Raw genomic sequence first — 20347 nt, forward strand, 5'->3', positions numbered from 1 at the left:
ACACAATCCCACAAATGTGTTATATGTTTTGTGTTTTTTTATGGTCACATATAGGACCATGAAGTCTGAGCCTTCTCTCAGTTTCCCTTGGAATTTAAAGCCCATGTGGACTCTGACAGGAAGAAAACAGGAATTGAGGGCCAATTCTGCCATCCACACTGATGACACATTGAAGAAATACAACTACTGTGTGTTGAGTAACCATTCTCCACCTCCTTAATTATATATCAGCATGAATCCCACCATAAGGGACTGACAGTATCCTCCCCCTGGATAATGGAAATGCAGTTTCAGCTGCATCATCTAACTACTGAAGTACCACTCTCCAGAACTTGGCATGTGAGCTGGGTGCGATAATGTTAACAAAGGCTGGCAGGTTGCTCCATATAGCTATGTTACAGATTTGAGACTAGCATATTTTCTGTAGAAAGGTAGAAGCTGCAAGTGTCCTGATGCAGAGTGCTTTTATGTTTGAAGGGAAAGACATGCCAAGTTCATCATAATATCTAGAAATAAACTCCATAATCCAATAATTTCTGCTACAAAATATAGCCACGAAATGGCTTAGTTCTATTGTGGGACAGTATAGAAGAAAGCTCTGGAAACAGCAAGTAGGGAGGTCCTTTCCCCCCCATCACACCAGAAGACAAAGCTAACCTATTTAACAACTTCTTTGCCTCCATTTTTCATAGATTTCATAGACATTAGGGCTGGAAGGGACCTCGGGAGATCATCGAGTCCAGCCCCCTGCCCAAAGGGCAGGAAGACACCTGGGGTCATAGGATCCCAGCAAGATAAGCATCCAATTTACTTTTGAAGGTGTTCAATGTAGGTGCTTGAACCACCTCCGCTGGCAGACTGTTCCAGACCTTGGGGGCTCGGACAGTAAAGAAATTCTTCCTTATGTCCAGCCTGAAACGGTCTTGCAGGAGTTTGTGACCGTTTGACCTAGTCATCCCTTGGGGAGCTCTGGTGAGCAGGGACCAGAACAGCCCCCCCTCCGGGCCCCCATCAAGTCCCAGGGGAGGCACACCTAGGCCAAGGGTCAGGGAGGATCTAGTCAGGGAACTTCTGATGGGAAGTTGATGGATGTATTTAAATCAGCTGGTCCTGATGATCTCCATCCCAGAGTGCTGAGGGAATTAGCTGATGTCATTGCAGGACCCCTGGCACGGCTTTACAAGCACTCATGGTGCTCTGGTGTGCTGCCAGAGGACTGGAAGAGGGCCAACATGGTTCCCATCTTCAAAAAAGGGAGGACCCAGGAAACTATAGGCCAGATAGTCTTACCTCGATCCTGGGTAAGTTTTTTGAGAGAATTATCCTGGCGCATGTCCATGAAGGGCCAGCGGGGGAGATTATGCTTAGGGGTAACCAACACGGGTTCATTAGAGGCAGGTCCTGTCAGACCAACCTGGTGACCTTCTATGACCAGGTCACCAAATCCTTAGATGCAAGGGTAGCAGTGGACATAGTCTTTCTGGACTTTAGGAAGGCCTTCAACACTGTCTCTCACCCCATTCTCATTAAAAAACTGGGGGACTGGGGTGTCATCACCTACACAGTCAAATGGGTCACTAACTGGCTGAAGGACTGCACCCAGAGAGTGGTGGTGGATGGGTCATTTTTGACCTGGAGGGATGTGGGCAGTGGGGTCCCCCAGGGCTCAGTCCTCAGGGCCCGCACTGTTCAACATCTTCATCAGTGACTTGGACAAGGGAGTAAAAAGCACCCTGTTCAAATTTGCTGACGACACCAAGATGTGGGGGGATGTGGGCACGCTAGAAGGGAGGAATAGGCTGCAATTGGACCTAAACAGGTTACAGGGGTGGGTGGATGAGAACAGGATGGGTTTCAACACTGACAAGTGCAAGGTGCTGCACCTGGGGAGGAAGAACCAGCAGCATACCTACAGGCTGGGGAACTCCCTTCTCATCAGTGCAGAGGCAGAAAAGGATCTTGGAGTCATCATTTATGCCGAGATGAACATGGGCCAGCAGTGTGGGGATACAGTCAAGAAGGCCAACCATACCTTTTCATGCATCCACAGATGCATCTCGAGCAGGTCCAAGGAGGTGATCCTCCCCTTCTATGCGGCACTGGTCAGGCTGCAGCTGGAGTACTGCATCCAGTTCTGGGCGCCGCACTTCAGGGGGGATGTGGACAACATGGAAAGGGTCCAGAGGAGGGCCACTGGCATGATCGGGGGCAGCAGGGCAGACCCTATGAGGAGAAGCTTAGGGACCTGAACCTGTTCAGCCTCCACAAGAGAAGGCTGAGGGGGGATCTAGTGGCCATCTACAAACTAGTCAGAGGGGACCAGCAGGCATTTGGGGTGTCCCTGTTCCCCCAAGCACTACCAGGAGTGACTAGAAGTAATGGTCACAAGCTGGCAGAGGGTAGATTCACACTAGACATCAGGAGGCACTTCTTCACTGTAGGGTGGTTAGGATCTAGAACCAACTTTCAAGCAAAGTGGTGCTGACTTCTACCCTGGGGGTCTTTAAGACGAGGCTAGACGAACACCTTGCTGGGGTCATTTGACCCCAGGCCTCTTTCCTGCCATGGCAGGGGGTCAGACTTGATGATCTACTCGGGTCCCTTCTGCCCCTACAAACTATGAAACTATAAGGGCTGCCAAAAGATGGAATTGGCTTCTTAGGGAGGTGATACTTTCCCCTACCATGGCGGTGTTCAAAAGGAGATTAAACAAGCACCTGGCTGGGGTTACTTGACCCCAGAGCTGTTTCCTGTTCAAAGCAGGGGGTCGGACTCAATGATCTAGGGTCCCTTCTGACCCTAGAAATCTATGAAATCTATGATGTGCATGACCTTCCAGCTATAGGAACTTACTCAGCTATAGGAACTTTGTAAGGTGGCATACTCAGAGTCTTCATGAGCTTCAGAAAGATGATAATCAGGTCCCATGAGGGAACAAAGTTTTTTACTAGAGCCAGGTGTGAAGCATGTCCTTACAGAATGTTGCTTCTTGGGATTGTGAGGAGACTGAATGCAACTGTAAAGGAAAGGTGATACATTGATATAGAAGAAATAGTGTTTAAAGGAAATAAAATCTAATGTCCCATGTTTCAGGGGCAAGATAAAATGAATTCTTTGGTATGAAATCCTTCACCTAATCAACATTATTCTGAATGGCTCACATGGAGAGTATTTTCAATTTGGAGAGGTATATTCTCTTGATGTAAAGTTTCCTGATCATCAGTAGTTTCTGTCATTGTTGCTCAACCAGCCAAACAAGTTGCTGGATGATACTATCAAGACCTGTCATTGTTACTCTAAACTTGATGCAGCGATATTGTATCTGGACAAGTTGGAAGGTGTTTAGGAGACTGTTGGAACATCTGCATGAGATCAGATAGCCAAGAACTGTTTTAGTGTAGGGCTATTAAAATGGTCAAAACTTTGTCTTATCTGATCTATAATATTTTCCTGGGAATCAAGGGAAATAGTTGGAAAGCATACAGAAGTACTTGAAATCAATGAAGGAAAGAGGCACTTGAACTGAAATTTCCTCTGGATCAAAAATTCTGGCATTCTCCCCAAAATCGGTCTCGAGTTGAGTTCTGTAGTGACCATTCATGGTGGTTTACCACATTTCTGCTTAGGAAGTCCACTAGCCCATTGCAGGTCCCCAGAAAGTCTAAAACTTACCCCATGGCAAAGATCACATCATTGCCAGAAAGTAACAGCAGCAAGATGAAGAACATTAATTTGTGTTGTGAATCACCAGTGGGTTTTCCTTTGGGATTTGCACTGTGAAATTCTGCAAAACAGGCAGGAATATTATTCAAACAAATCTTACGTTTCTTAGATCCAGAAACATCTGCAAATGCCACATACATTTTGCCACTGGAATTGCAGTGTTTTACTCCCTCATTAATGAGGAAAGTAATTCTAATAATCAGCTAGTATCAGTCTGGGGCAACTTTCCTGAGATGACCAAAGTCTCATTCACCAGACTATCAGCAGCTTGAGGGACAAATCCTTTTGTTGTCATTTGTTATTATTAATACTGATGCTGAGAATCCAGCAACAGTGAAAAAGGAGGTAAATAGAGCTTCTTGTACCCCTGGACACCATTGTTTGGCAGTCTAGTATTGGTGGTCAAGTCAGAAAAACTACAGGAGTGCTGGACATCCCTCTTTTTCTTTGATGATGGAGATTGTGCTCATGAAGATAGCACGTAGTGCCCCCAGTTAGGCATTAGACGCATCCTGTATCACAGACTGCTACTGGATTGTTACAAATCTTGGGGTTCATATTCTGTATCAACCAGTTTTCTTGGACGCCTCACAGTGGACAGTTTCTTGCTAGAAGGCAGGGAAAAGGCATGCCTCCATCATGATGGAAACTGTTTTGAGGCAATTGTTGTAACACTAACCTCTTTTAGAGTCTTTGGTGCTCAAGGATTTCCCATGAGCACCGTATGACATGATGGATGTCATTCAGCTGGTCAGGAATGAATCTCTGTCTTTTTAATGTCAGATTTCTTGACATTATCCTTAAATCTATTTATCACTTTCATAGATTGAAGTGAGTTACCAATTAATGTGTTACAGTGACCATGACAGCATTTTAAAGAGAACATTTTGAAAACTATGAAATCACATTACTTTGGATCACTTAAGATACAAATTTAAATTGTTACTAACGTAAATACTTAAAATTACATCTGAAAGTAGTGACTCAATGGCTTTATACACCAAGAATAGCTGGGTACACTCAGAATTGCTGGGAACCCTGTAACCTTGCAGAGAAGGCTGTTCCCACAACAAATATGTTTGTTAATGTCATGTTTAATTTAATTAATTAAAACAATACCTGCATCAATATGAAAATAAATTGAATGGACGCAAGCAGACAAGGTGCTTTAGGTAAATGTGATCTTCTTTTAGACTAACTAAATAGTTGGGAAAATTGTTCTTTGCAAACTTTTGGTTACAAATAGCCTTCTTCAGGCAGAGGGAGATGAGGTGCTTTAAAAACAGCAGTATTTAGTAATATGATTAAGATTTTGAATACACAAAAGTTAAGGGTCCTGTTGTCACCTGATGCGTTCCTTAATAGCACTTTATTTCTGTAGACTGATTTTAAATGTACATAAACGAAGTGATTATGAGGAATGGATGGGATTTCTACTTGAAAAAATGTGGCTTTAATGTTTTAGAGCTTCTTTGCTTTGTGAATATGTGATTGGCTCATTAAAGGTATCCAGTAAAATGCTGTACAGTAGTTTGTGGGGGGTTTGGTAGGAAGGGATAAAATAATATTGAATTACTTGTGCTTACTAAGTATATTGTTTTCCTAGGACAATTCCAAATGGAGATCAGTGGTACCTTTTCTGAGTGCATTAACCCAAACCAAAATTATGTTGGTCAGATAGGAGTCAGAACTTCTGGACCTACACCAAGAATTTAATATAAGCTGCCTCAGAGCAAGTGGCAACAAAGTATTAGAGGTCCAGTTTCAGACAGTGAGCTCATTAAGGCTAGGTACAGACATTCAAAAAGCCTGAGGAAGAATCAAGCTAAGTTGCACGACTTTCTGTAAGCGGCATAGTTTAGTGAACAGAACACACACTCACCCTTTGGTGAGGTGGGCAAATCTTAGACCTGGTTTTGCCATTTTTATCCAGTCTGTGTATGCTGAACTTCTGTTATGGGTATAAACCATTTTGTGTATTGAACTTCTGTTCTGTTATATGTACAGACTAGTTTCAGATCACTTATACCATTAAAAGTGTAATGACCAGGGATCCTGGTTAGCTCTGATAAAAAAATTGCAAATGCTCTGATAAAACCCCCAAAATTCATGATTAAAATGAAAGGCCGCTCACTCCCCCCCCAAAACCCTCTCACCGACTGGTGCCCCTAACTCCCACCCACAGCCCTCTGCCAACACAGACTGCTGGAGGGGCCCCCCATCTGCCAGGGCTATGGGGCCAGGGACTCAGGTACATAGCCCCCTGGCAGGAGGCAGCAGCTGCTGCAGCGGAGTGGAGCGTGGAGCTCAACTCTCTCTGCTGCTGCCTGCTGCCAGTTTGGGTGAGGCGGGGCGGTTCCCTGTCACTGCACACACTCCTGAGGAGCCAGGGGGGACCCATGCCCCACAGATCTATGTGTGGGATGGCTTCTGCGTACTCCCATCCTGCTGCCCTCCCCTGGAGCCTCCGCAGCCCAATGGGTGTGACCCAGTACCGCAGGGCAGAGCGGGACTGTGGGGATCGCCTTGCCGCTGTGAGCTCCGCATGGCCCAAGCGATGTGTACCTTGCAAGCACGGCAGCAGTGAGGGGCACAAGCCCATGAAGCTGCCCCCACACACGCAAGAGGACTTCTCACCAGGGCAGCATGGAGCTTGCAGTGACAAGGAGGCCTCCACACAGTCCTGTTGTTCCTTGCAGTGCTGAGTTGCACCTGCTGGACTGCAGAGGCCCCAGGGGAGGGTAGCAGGGTGGGAAGCCTGCCCCACTCCAACCCTGCACATAGATTTGGTGGGGGGGGGGTCCTCCCATCCCCAAGGAGTGCACGCAGCAGTGGGGAGCCAGCTCCTCCCCTCCAACCACCAGACAAGCTGCCTGCAGCCCTGTCCTGCTCCCCGTGGAGGCCCTAAGGCCATGCATTGCAGCCCCAGGCCCCAAGTCCCATGCATTGTTCAGCTGGGCAGCAGCTCCAGCTCCAGCCCTGCCCAACTCCATCTCTCCCTCCCTATTAGGGCCTCAATCCCTCCTCCACTCACCTGTGGGAGCTTCTTACCAGGCTGCCTGGCAGCCATGTGCATATACGTGGTGCCCCATGCCTGACCGGCATCCTTCCACTCCCTGCCAGCCTGCAGAGAACTCTGTAAAACTGCAAAAAATCAATGGGTTTCTCTGGTAAAATGAGAAAGCTGTATTTTCCTTTGGCAAAGGGGAAATACATAGTTTTCTCTGTTTTTTCCATGGGAAACAGAAAACGCAGATTCCTGGTAATGACTCTACTTGACTTAACAGAGCAATAGATTGCATCACCAAAGATGGGGAGTTTAGAAAACAGAACTTAGCAAACAAATAAAAGACTGTTTGATACATGTACAATATATATCTGTGCAAGAAACTGACTCACTAATAGCATTTGTGTTCACATTACAGGATATTAAAATCACTAGGCAAATAGGCCCTCACTGATCTTGAAGCTAGATAAATAAAATATGCTTATATTCTCTAGGAAGATGCTTTGTAACATTTTCAATAATTAGGTACAACAGAGAAAATAAGCAAAGGCAGCATCCATACTCCCAATTGTTGCATCAGCTACTGATGGGTACAGACCAATTTAATTTTCATGATACAGTTGGGGTACTAGAAGTGGGACAAAGTATTTACAGTCTATGGACATTTGTTTGCAGTTATACTATCTGTAATCCATAAAAGCAGGGTTAATTTATCCTGAAAATCATCTAAATGTACACAAGTTACAATCCTTAATGAAAAATAGTTATTGGACAACAGCTGTTTAAACTTTTGGCAAGTATTATATGGGACTTCTGTTTCCACTTCCAAATAAAGCAAAAAGGAGATATTTCTGCTTATCATTGGGGGGAGGAATGAAATTGTCTCTCTCATTCAATTAGAAAATAATGGATAAGAAAATGAATCATATAGGTCAGGGATAGAAAATATATTATTAGATCAATTCTCCCATCTGTACAGAACTTTTTACAGAATGTTCTCTGGTGCTTTTTTCTAAACTGATTTTAAATTTCCTGAAATGATAGATATTTCTAAGTTTATCACTCCACTGACAGGAAGATTTATCATTAGACTCATAACTGGCTGCACAATTTATACACATGCAGATGTACTTCCTCAGGCATTAGACTAAGTGATAGAAGAAGACAGACCCTAACATCATTATTGGTAGTAGTGGCAAGAGATGATGACAATCACCTGCTCCATCAACTGTTAACTGAAGACTTAAACAGATGGAGGCTTAAGAGGTATAAAAGTCATAAAGTGTTTGTTCATGAAACCCACAAGCTTAAAGAAATGGGGGATGCCAAACCAAATCAAACCTATGGGCAACAATCGAGTGGGCTAACCACTGAGAAAGGTCAGAGCTATTCCTACAGTGTTTTATACCGGGGTGTACAATACAGCCCACAGGCTGCATCCGGCCTGCCAAGCTACTGTATCCAGCCCTTGGGGACCCTAAATATTTAGAAATTGTATATTCATCTACTCCTGGCTGTCTGTCAGAGATGACAGCAGCAAGGGGCAGTAGGACCCAGAGGAAGCCAGCAGGACTCAGCAGCAAGGCCAGCCCATCCCCATCCCCCTACCGGAAGCCTCTGCCTGCTGCAGCTTTCACTGCTTCACTGTATGGCAACCACTGTATGTTGCTCCAGCACCACATAGCTTCTGGCTGCATTACCGGACTGCAGTACCCCAAGGCCAGGAGTTGGAAGGTATGTGTGCATGTGTACATGTCCCTGCAATGGGGAAGGGGGAGGGATAGAGAGAGCAATGAGGGAGGGAGAGAGAGAGAATGAGTGTGCGTGCACCATGAGGGAGGGAGGGAGCAACTGTATGTGTGTGCGCAGTGACAAAGGGAGGGAGAGACACTGTGTGTGGGTATGCGCAATGAGGGAGGGAGTGTGTATACAATGAAGGAAGGAGAAAGTGTGTGTGTATTTGTGTGCATGGAAGGAAGAACAGAGTATGTGTCTGTGTGCGTGTAGTAGGGAGGGAGGGAGAATGTGTGTTCATAGGGTGACCTATCATACACATGCACCCACACCCCCTTTGCACTGCCACACACACAGACCTCCATACCCCCTGATGCACCCCAGACACCCTCCCCCCCACATGGTCCCTCTACAAGCCCCATACCCACTCACACCCCACACATATCCACCCACATGTTCCCTTACCCCACCCCCATGCTCACCTCCCCACACCAAAAGCCCAACAAACATATAGCTACCACCCCATGCCCTCCACTCCCCATAATATACAAGAGTCAGACTTCATTTTAAGTTATTGCGCAATCAACTCTATGTAAACTACACAAACACATGTAAATCAGGACAATTTTTATTTTTTTTAAATCAAATTAATGAATGTTATAGATGTTTGATTTTTAGAATATAATTTGGTATTTTTGCGGTTCCAAGACAGCAAAACCCCTTGCTGAAAGGAGTACTACCAGGGGCAAGGGGAGGAACTTCTGGAGGCAAAGGTAATAGGCGACATGTAGGGGGAGCACAGGGGGACACACATCTCCCCTGAGATTGGCTGCCACCAAAGACACCACCAGCTTTTGCAGGTGATTGTGACCCCCCCTCACCACTGACAGCAGCCCACCACCGTCTCCCCCCACTGCCAACACTGCTGTGGTTGCTGGTGGGTGGTCCCCGCTTGCCACCACCATGCTCCTGCTGATGACACCACCGTTACCTGCGGGTGGTTGCCATGCCCCCTGCCCCCCCAGCCTCTGGAGGCATTTGTTGGTCAGGGGTTGGCACTTCCAGTCACAAGATGGTGACTAGGAGGCAGGGGCACCTGTCAAGGGGTGGGGCTACCAATGCAGCCCCCTACAGCTTGCCAAAACTTGGGAAGTGGCCCTCTGCCCAAAATAATTGCCCACCCATTTTATACCAACACCAAACTAGTGTTAGTTAGTCCTATTGGGCACAACTTTGACAGAGAAGTATGGGCCAAGCTGAACAAACTGAGACCTGGAATAGATGCTTCAAAACAACAGAAATCAAGTTGGACGATTATATGGTAGATTGCATAGCAAACTGGCTCGGGGCTGCACTCAGAGGGTGGTGGTGGATGGGTCAGTGTCAACCTGGAAAGATGTGTGCAGTGGAGTCCCTCAGGGTTCAGTTCTAGGGCCAGTGCTGTTCAACATCTTCATCAGTGACCTGGACAAAGGGATGGGAAGCACCCTGGCCAAATTCATGGATGACACTAAAAATATGGGTTGAAGCTAACACCCTGGAGAGGAGGAACCAGATCCAGGCTGACCTTGACAGGTTGGGGAAGTAGGCAGAGAACAACAGGATGCAATGCAATAAAGACAAGTGCAAGGTGCTGCATCTAAGAAGGAAAAACTGCCATCATACCTATAGGTTGGGGGGGCGACCTTCTCAGCACCACTGAAGCAGAAAGAGATCTTGGAGTCACTGTTGACTCCAGGATGAATGAGTCATCAATGTGAGGAAGTAGTCGGCAGAGCCAATCACACCTTGTGCATCCGTAGGTGCTTCACAAACAGGTCTAGGGAGGTGATTCTCCCTCTCTAAGCGGTACTGGTCAGGCCGCAGCTGGAGTACCGTGTCCAGTTCTGGACGCTGCAGTTCAAGCGGGATGCGGACAACCTGGAGAGGGCCCAAAGAAGAGCCACTCGTCTGATTGGAGGCCTGAAGGGAAGGCCCTATGAGGAAAGGCTAAGGGACCTTAACCTTTTCAGCCTCTCCAAAAGAAGGTTGAGAGGGGACCTTGTGGCAGCGTACAAATTCATAAGGTGGGGGGCAACACAAACTATGCAATGATCTGTTTACCAGGGCACACCCTGGAATAACAAGGAACAATGGCAATAAGCTATTGGAGAGTAGGTTTTTGACTGAACATTAGAAAAAAAGTTCTTCACAGTCAGAGTTGCCAGGATTGGGAATGGGCTTCCAAGGGAGGTGGTACTTGCCCCATCCTTGGGGGTCTTCAAGAAGAGACTGGACAGGCACCTGGCTGGGATCACATGAGCCCAGGTTTGGTGACCCTTTTCTTGCCTGCCACTGGCAGGGGGTCAGACTAGATGGTCCACTGAGGTCCCTTCCAACACTGGAATCTATGAAACACTTCACAAGATGAACATCTTGGACAGCCCCCTTTGTGAATGTGGTTTCCAACAAACAGCACAACATTTAATTGAAAGCTGCAATCTTTACAAGTGCCCAGATGGGGTATATGGAATCTGCGCATTGAATGATAATACCAGACAGTGACTCAGACTTGGAAATTAATATCTGATGCTATAAAGAAAGATTACACAGATTATTTCCAGGATAAAATTGTCCTTATGTTCACTTTTTACACCTCTCTATGACATATGCGCTGGACCCAGCTTGGGGTCAGCTTCCTGACCCAGCTTCTGGAACAGTTTGTAAGGGCCTCCTTGGACCTGAAAAGGACAAATGTTAAATCTGAATGGCCTAATCTGTATGTAATGCCCTTGCAGTTAGGTTAATGACTCCTAAAACCAGCATTGAGAAGTTAGCACCAAAAAGACCTGGTCCCCATCTCTGTGTTTTCAGTAGTGGTACTGGCATCAGACTAACAGCCCCAATGTCTAAACCAATACCTCAAGTGTCTGAAGCTGATGCCAAAAAGGAGCTGTTCTAAGCACTAAGGCAAGAGCTTAAGAATGTTCTGCACAAAAGGCATAGTGACTCATTACAAGTTAAATCCTTCAAACCTTCGTGGTATTGAGATGGGGAGTACACAGTAATGCATGGTTGTTATTTTCCCCCTGCACCAGCACTAGTTCAAGGCATTCCTATTTTCAGCACCTGTGGCTTGGGAGAGGAATAGGTTCAGGCTGAATACAATGAGCATAATATAGCAAGCATTTTGCTTGATCATTAATCAAGCATCTTCTACAATAACCCCTTTCAGCAAGTAGCAATAGTATTTTTTCAGTGTATTAGTGTGCTCTTTTTGAGAACAAGAAAACTAAGAGCAGAGCAAAATTCTTTAGCGAAATTGAACAGATGAGGCTTATTTTGAACGTAGCCAATAACTGAGTTTCAGAGGTCTCTGCAACAAATTCTGTGTGGATGCCAGTGGAAAGCGCAGCTCCAGAACCAGCTGTTCTAAGCCAGAGTGAAGCTCCTTTCACTTTCCTGGGTGAGACAGAAAAAAACCTCTTCTAATCTCTCTGGGTGCCTGTACACGAGCGCAGAGGCTGTTCTGACACACTGTAATTAATGTGTTGGAGAAGACTTACTTAATCAAGTCTGCTGAAGCAATTATTGCACTCCAGCCAGCCTCTGCATGTCATGTAGCAGTGTCTCTGCACTTCAAAGTGGCAGGGGCACTTTATCTACAGCTTGCTGAATGAGCTTTACGTAAAACGCTTTTGCTGCCATTTTGAAGCATGGGGACGTTGATACATGAGATGCTCTGGCTGCTTTAATTAAAGTGCACCCACACCTGGAACACATGTATAAACACCTTCAATTTCAGAGGGAAAATTGGAATAAGGCACAAAACTTCTTTTCCCTTTTTTTGGCTAATTTGTTTATTGATCAGCTTTTATTAAACCTTTGCGGGTTTTGATTTTGAAAGAGCATTTAGACTGAACTTTCTATGGCTTGTATGATATATTTAGTTAGAAGCAGGCAACTTATTTGTATTACAATTAAAGGTAACAAGTCCCCACAATACTTTACTAAAAGTAAAAACCTTGGGAAAGTTTAGAACAGGCTTTGCAGAGGTTTTTAAAGCCTTGGTAAAGTAAACTGTGTTAGAATTAAAAACTGTTACAAAATTTCATTGCATTTCCCTGCACACCCATTGAAGTAGAGGAGGAAACCCCCCTCTCCCCGTAATTTCATCATGGAATAATATTAATAACTGCAGTTAAAGGCTGCAGCTAAATTTTCAAGATTGCCATACCTCTTCATCTCCCAGATCACTAAAAGTTCACTAGTATAAAACATGATGTTTTTGCACCATTCTAAGCATTCTCCCTCTCCCCCTCACCCTACACAGCGTTCTTTCAGAAGCAAGGGACGGGCACTAAAACCACTTCTCTATCTTCTAAACTGAGATTTATTGCAGGGTGACAAAATATGGCTGTAGAACATGAAGTATCACAAAGCTTTTTATGAAAAGATTGCTGTTTGAAAAGTGCTGAAGCCCCTAAGAGAGCATAACCTGTGAAGTTTCTGTGGGAAAGATTGTCCCCTCCACCCAAATAACAGGTGATAAATAGCCAGCATTCCCTCTAAGCAGCGTAGTGTGTGCGGCCGTGCAGGCGCACCTGGCAGAGCAGCATGAGCATAATATCTGCATGGCTGCGCAGCTTAGGGGGAATGCTGCAAAAGGCTAAAGCTAGGTTAACTGTATGCATGTCATAATTGGTCTCCCTGATTGTTTACGTGGATTTATTTTTTAAAAATAATAATTATAGTAAATTGCCACCTATGTCCTTGTCTGAAGCCCTAGACCTCATTTTTCCACCAGTCACAGCCTTGTTTCATTTCGACTCTTTCATAGGTCACAGAGCACAGATACTGCTTTATATCTCCTGCATCAGTTTTTGCTCTGGATTAGAATGAAGCAGATACTACTTCAGCTTTATGCATAAGTACAGTAGGTGGCAACAGACTTCTCTTTTCACTCATGGAGCAGAATCCATACAGGTGCCTGTCTTCACCATGGGGAAAGGCAGAATTACCACATCAACATGTGGAGACTGTACACATAGTGGTAGCCTTTACCAGTAGCAATGCTGTTTTGTTAAGATAGAAAGAAGGAAAGGGAAACCAAAATAGAGAATCATAAAATCTCTGGCATCTCTTGAGCACCATCCTAACAAAGTTTTGGATCACAAGCAAAGACCAGAAACAGTATATCAGCACCAGTTTTCACAGCATTTCCCAAATCTTCTTTGAAGAAATTCCCAAATAATGGACATACAACATGTATGAAATCAGAGGAACTTATAGCCAAGAGAAGTATGCTTTCAGACAATTATATAAAACCATTTTTTTTCATAATTTTAACATGCTGTCTTCATCTTCCAATCATTTATTTTCCTAGGCAGATTTTAACGTATTTCTTAATTAGGAAGCGAACTAAAAATGAGTCAGTATTAATCACAGTGCTATAGTATTTTCAATATTGTCTATTAAAAAGGTGATTAAAATAAATATAAAAATCAATGAATACTGAACCCACAGATCTCCTGAAAAGAAGAAATGATAATAAACATAAAGAAGTGTTGTAGCCATGATGGTCCAGGTAATATCCAAGCAAAGATTATTTATTTATAGGTTTTACTTGACCAACTGTATACTTGGGACAGCTGTGGGACAAGTTTTTGGGCATTAAGGTTACCTGAAGAACAGCACTTGATGGCAAAAAGCTTGTCTAACACCTTCCCCAATGACACAGTCCAATAAAATATATCACAAAAAAAATTCCTTGCCTAATAAGCATAAATGATTAATAAAGAAAAATCAGAAAGTTGTGAAAATATGCATATGTATATGCATATTTAAGAGGAGGGAAGCAATTAAGAATAAACAAGATCTCTATATTATTGGAGGAACCATTTGAAGCTACACTGAATAAATCACTTCAGGTTATATTGTAGGAACAGTCTTCTACAGCCAGGTAGGTGGATTAGAACAGTGCTTCTCAACCTGTGGGTCATGACCCAAAAGTGGGTCACAAGAATATATGATAGTATTGTGAACAAACTTTAAAAAACTGATTCTCATTTAAAGGAGAAAAATGTGGGAAACCATGGCTTTTCCCTTGCAGGCTATCAGTTCCAGCCTGCAAGGGGCTGCTTGGGCCCCACCCCACAGATGGGGTGGGGGTAGGGGCTGGGGCAGCAGGTCAGGAGTGAGAGGCACTGAGTCTCGACTGGCCATCCATGTTTACAAATGGGTCCTAGTTAAAAAAAAAAAAAAAATAGTTGAAAACCACTGAATTAGAAGACCTGGATAAGGCTCTTCCAGAGTGCTAACTCACTTAGAACCGCATCACCATTGTCTTTATACAGTTAAATCTCTGTTATCCAACATCCCTGGGGTAAGGGGATTGCCGGTTATGTAAAAACTCTGGTTATTTGAAATAACAAAGCAGGGCTTTCAGAAACATGGAGTGGGGGGGGGGGAGGCAGCAGCCACATGCAGATTGGTGGCAGCTGCAGGGTTCAGCGCGGAGCAGCACTCAGCATGGCAGAGCAGCAGCAGCACAAGGCAGCACACACGGAGTGGCAGCAATGGCAGTATAGCTGCCACATGTGAGCTTCTGAGCCCCCCCCCCACCGTGTGCAGCCAGCAGCAGGCAGAGGGAAGAGAGGATGGAGGCCATATGCGGAGCGGCAGCAGCACGGAGTGAGGTATGGCGGCAGCAGTGGCCACGTGCAAGCTTTTTCTCACACCCTCCCTGCTTCTGGCCGGCCAGAAATTCCGGTTAGTATTCTGGTTATTTAAATGCCGGATAGCAGGGATTTTACTATAGTATAAACACCTGAAGCCATTTTGAGCAGACCTCTCATTTTACAAACAAAGATAATTATCTCAGTAAGAACAACAAGCTGATGGCTATTTTTCTCAGCCAGAATATTTGGGCTGGAAGGGACCTCAGGAGTGTCACGTTTCAAACTTTTTAGACTCAAGACACCCTTTTATTAGCCTTGAAAATGCCAGCTCTTAGTTTTCACTCCATTTTTGACTGCAGAAAAAAATAGAGAAATTCTTCTGTTGGAAGGAAGACCACAGCAGGTCAGAATATTTTTAACTTTGTGAATTCTTATTTTAAAACTCTGGTTTTAAACTTATGAATTTTTACACCCAACAATGCCAACACTTTGCGGCACCCCATGGCATCCTTCAAAGGATATCAAGGCACTTCAAGGTGCCATGGTTGGGAATCACTGATCTAGTTCATTCTCCTACTCAAGGCAGGATTATCCCTAACAAAAATTATCTGAGTCAAGTGTCTGTTTAACCTGCTCTTAAATCTGTTTCCCAAGATTTGTGTCTGCATCAAAACCATTAAAAAAAATCTGGTATTTTCAAGTCTTCTATGAATTTTGTTTTTGATGGGAAAAGTCTGTCAAAGTATGGGTTTAAAAAGTTAAAATTAACAGACTATGAAATAAATAATATTTATAATGCCTCTTCAGAAATACTGTGAATTTCATTATGTCAAACTTGCAATGCTCCATTCAAGCAGCCAATACTTCCTATGCCAAAAGTTGTTACATTGTCCTATAATAAAGCTGCAAAATACGACTTGAAGAAAGTTTGCCAAAATAAAAATGGGAATATTTATTATCTTTTCTACTAAAGCAATGCAGATCTTTTGAGATTATACATTGGTCTTTGCAAATGTTTCCACAGCTTAATTCATAATTTTCAACTCTATAAAAAAAGAAAAAAAATCAGACAATGTTCATAAAAACCAAAAACACAGGGGAAGTCGCTGAACAGACAGAGGCTATTATAACTGTTAGTGGTGATGAGCAGAGAAAGCTCAACCGTTATTTTGAATTGCTGACACACTATGTCTCATTATATACTCAAGTCCTTACCATGGGACAAGATATTGAAAATATTTTGTTAAAAAAAATTAGAAGGTATGAATACATTATTTTGCACATTTTTAGGTCTATAACACTGGCAGTTCTATTTCCCAAGAAGCCATGAGAAATCAGATGCAACTGTCAAATAATGAAGTTTGATCAAGAGAATATAGACATTATTTAGTAGATACACATGCACATGATGCAAGGGAAGAAGTATTTATAGACCCATGAATACAGTACAAGACAAACTGTTACAACTGTCAAACGTGCGTTGGACATATTTGAAGTTTATGAAAAGCCTCGCAGTCTTATTTGTTGTCCTGAAAACAGTATAAGCACATTGTTTTATGTATTTTTCCAAAATTATCTTCACTTGGCCTCCTGAGCTTTCTTGGCATTCTGTTTTTCTTTTGCCTAGAAGGCAAAGACAGAAACCAAATTAAAGTGGAGTGAGAATACATCCTGTAATTTTTCTGTAACTCAAAATAAATTCACAAATCATACAATATAATATCCAATATACATCGTGCCAGAACTTCTAAAACAAGATTTAGATGCTTGAATGCCCCAATACTACTCAGAAGCAGATACAAGGCTTTAAAAAAAAAAAAACCATGTTGAAGCTTAAATTTATTGACCAAAAAGGACATTAAGCGACCCATTTACTTTTCACTGATAGATATAATCTTAGATGTTTGTATTTCTGTTCTCATTTCACCAGCTTAGACAATGTGCCTAACAGATTTTTTTATTGCTTTGGAATTTGTCTTCTCATGTTGCTTATTGCCCATCTGAAAATCATAATTCTTTGCGTAAATATTCATAAATGGATCCCCAAGTCATTGGAAATGCTTTACAAAGATGTTTCTGAGGAACACAAGGGACCAACAGCAGATTGGAAATGGTCTAGGATAAAATTGGGGACAGGAACTCCAGACTGACTGTAAATGGTGCAAGAAAGGGTTTGCAGATGAAAGGGTGAAGGCAGGCAAAGGTGGGCTCTTTATGTTGTCATATTGCCACATACCTGCCTAAAGCATCCAACAGCCACTCAGAAAGCGATCTGTATGACTTAGTTGTGCTTTTCCATCCTTTTAACTATAGCATGGTGGACAATAGGTATCTGCTACAAGACTTTAGCAGGCTTGGTAACCCTTCACTTGCATTGAGGGCAATCCTGGTCAACATTAATATACCTGACTTCTCAGACTTCTCCTAAAAAACTAAATCTTTATTTGTAGACAATTTAAAATTCATTCTTATAAGCAGATTATGGAAGATCTTACTATAGCAAGTTACTATTGTCTTGCACTGATACCAGTTCTAGGGTTACTATTATCTCTGGTGAAAAGGATAAGAAACCTTTGGGAGGCAAGGAAGACTGCAATGTGGCTGCCAAAATTCTGATTTATCTGTTAACAGTGATCTGGTAAAAATTAACAGTGAGGAGCGTGTTCAGTTGCTGGGACAGTATGGGGATTGGCTCCTATGGACTATTCCCCAGTAAACTGAAAAATACCATGGCAGCATATGACAGGAGATACGGTTAGGCTATCTTACATTAGGTCGGTGGTAGTGAAATTATGATGGAGCCTTATAAAAAGAGAACTGCCTGATCTTTCTATGGCATCACTTGTTAATGTCAGCGAAGAGGTCTCAAGTAAAAAAAGAACGCACATCCTTCCTTTAGAAGGAATCAACCTAATGAGGGACTGATTCCTTCTAAAGGCAGTACCAGTACACATGGTACTCTTAGAATCATGGTGGTTGCTAATGCAAGTCTAGATTTCCCCCATATCATATATATACACTAGTATCATACTATGATGATCCATGTTGGCTTTGGTGCCATGTCTTTACTTTAGGCCCCAATCTTGTGCTGTGCATCTGCTGAAAGGCGTGTCCATTGATGTTTCCTTCAATACTTGTTGAATTTTGATAATCATTTCATCTGGGTTTGAAGTACTTTCCCTGACTGCTCCAGGAAGAAGAGCCTAAGTCCCAGAACTTGAATTCTTCAAGAGAAGACTGACACACTGTACATCCATTAGCTATAAGATTCTCACCCAAGCAAGGTCATCTGCTATACCCATTTGGTATTGGATCAGGCAGCTGCAAGAAAAACAGAACCTGAAGCCCAAAGGTTTAGGGTTCAACATGAGGTGGGGGGGAGGGGTGATGAACTGCCCTGTATAAAAGGTATGATAGAAACTAGCCCACGTTGTTGAATGGGGTAAAGCAAGTTTCCTCTAAAGGATGTAACACAGGAAACTGGTATGCTCTACAGTTTAAAAAGTTTAACCCAACAGTAAAGAATAGCAAGCTGGACACTGTCCTGGTATGCTCTACAGTTTAAAAAGTTTAACCCAACAGTAAAGAATAGCACGCTGGACACTGTCTCATTTTACCATACTGCAGGTTCCTAAATGCCGACCCATAATGTAATAAGAATCCCAATCAGGTCACTGCTTTAGCGGTTTTATATTCCTACCAGGGTGACAATGGCCAGGTTACACACTTTGCTTGAATATGCTTCAATTTAAACCTGAACAATGAATTAGGGTCAATAGCTGGGTCAACAGCTGGAAGCAGGAAAAAGCAATGAACTGGCATATGCAGAAGCAGGAAACAACAAATGAAAGGAACAGAAATCTGTGTGCTGTATTGTATAAATTCTTCTGTGTATGCATTGCCACCTAGTGTTCTCAGCTAGACCTAACAACTGGGCATAGCAATCTGAATCCGATTTTCAGATCTGCTAGTCAAAGTTATAAGCCTTTAATATACAACTTTTAGAACGTTGGGAATGTAGAAGTCCTACTCAAACTTCATCAGACACTTCTGACAGCACGTAACAGGGCTGCCAATGCACAATATTGATATAAGAAATTTTAAGTACTTTTCAGGAAAAAAATGGATTGTGTTTCAGAGTTAAAGTCATTTGACAAATCCAGCGTTTTGTACTCTTTTCCCTCGGACTCGACATATTACTGTCTCAGGATTAATGTGCATAGCTAAGACATTCTGGCAGAAGGTGCCTGGGGCCTCAGTACATTAATGTCCATCTCCTAGATGTGTAATTACAACTAGAGGGAAAGATAGTCCATAATTAGCCAGCAATTTAACTGTATGTAGCATTGTAGCTTGCAATTCTAATTTAATTTATCTAATTTAAAAATGCAGCTATATGTCTATTCAAACAGCAAGTATAAAAAATTATGTATGCAGAATTATTTCTTAAAAAGAATTATGAAAATACTCACCTTCTCTACTAGTGGTATTAACTGTTGGTGTTCTGCTAAAGTCTTTAATAATTCCATGATGAAAGGCAAGTAATTATGTTTTCTTCTAATATTTTCAATCTGAAAATTAAAATTGCAGGCATTAATAGAAATGCTGTGTTGCAAAACCTGCTAGGTAGAAAAGGTTTAAATGAAGAATTCCCAAAAAACTGACTGTATTCTGTGCAGATATATTACAAAAGGTTTCTAGTCAAATGTCACCTTTGAAGGTACACCTCATTAGTTAAAACAAATAATCATCATTATCCTCCATTTTATACTTCACAGAGATTAAAGATTTAAAAACAAAAACATAGTGGTTACTTAACTCATCCTTCAGTTTTCCAAGCATTCCCTGGAGAAAAAGAATATCCCTGTAGATGGCAAGAAAGACTGGAGACTGATAAAAACCCTTTTAAATTCTCCAGCTCTAATGTGAAAACCACACATCCTACTGGCTTTTTACTATGATCCTTCTAACCATTTTAATCTGAGAAGAAAAAAACTCCACATACCTTGTATCGTTTTAACTTTTGGTTCTCTTCATCAATTAGCATCTGGTATTTTGCAACTTCTGACTGAACAGAACTCAGCATATTACTACTCTGGTCTGTATCCATGGGCTCCTCCTTCAACAAAAAGGTCAAATATGCCACAGATGAGGTTAGGATATTTTAGAATCTCTTTGAAGTCTCTGGCTTGATTCATGGCTGTACAACTTCTGAGTGGCCAGG

The 20347-nt window shown here is 42.9% G+C and overlaps 1 protein-coding gene across 3 annotated transcripts in view; it reads right to left on the reverse strand.

Annotated features, from left to right (window-relative positions):
* Positions 1 to 14025: 14025 nt before the first annotated feature.
* Positions 14026 to 20347, reverse strand: part of UCHL5 (ubiquitin C-terminal hydrolase L5) — a 40833-nt gene continuing 34511 nt past the window's right edge. For 2 of the 3 annotated variants that reach the window (XM_090048487.1, XM_090048489.1), the window contains 3 exons: positions 20129 to 20242; positions 19596 to 19694; positions 14026 to 16746 (listed from right to left, as the gene is read on the reverse strand). In XM_090048487.1, coding sequence (XP_089904613.1) covers positions 16702 to 16746; positions 19596 to 19694; positions 20129 to 20242 — 258 coding nt within the window. In that variant the 3' untranslated portion in view covers positions 14026 to 16701. Of the gene's footprint in view, positions 16747 to 18398; positions 18445 to 19595; positions 19695 to 20128; positions 20243 to 20347 lie in introns of all 3 variants that reach the window. The other variant, XM_090048488.1, reaches the window with a different exon arrangement.

This window comes from Crocodylus siamensis, chromosome 5, assembly GCF_052110815.1.
Source record: "Crocodylus siamensis isolate JL-2025a chromosome 5, ASM5211081v1, whole genome shotgun sequence".
NCBI classification, from domain to species: Eukaryota; Metazoa; Chordata; order Crocodylia; family Crocodylidae; genus Crocodylus; species Crocodylus siamensis.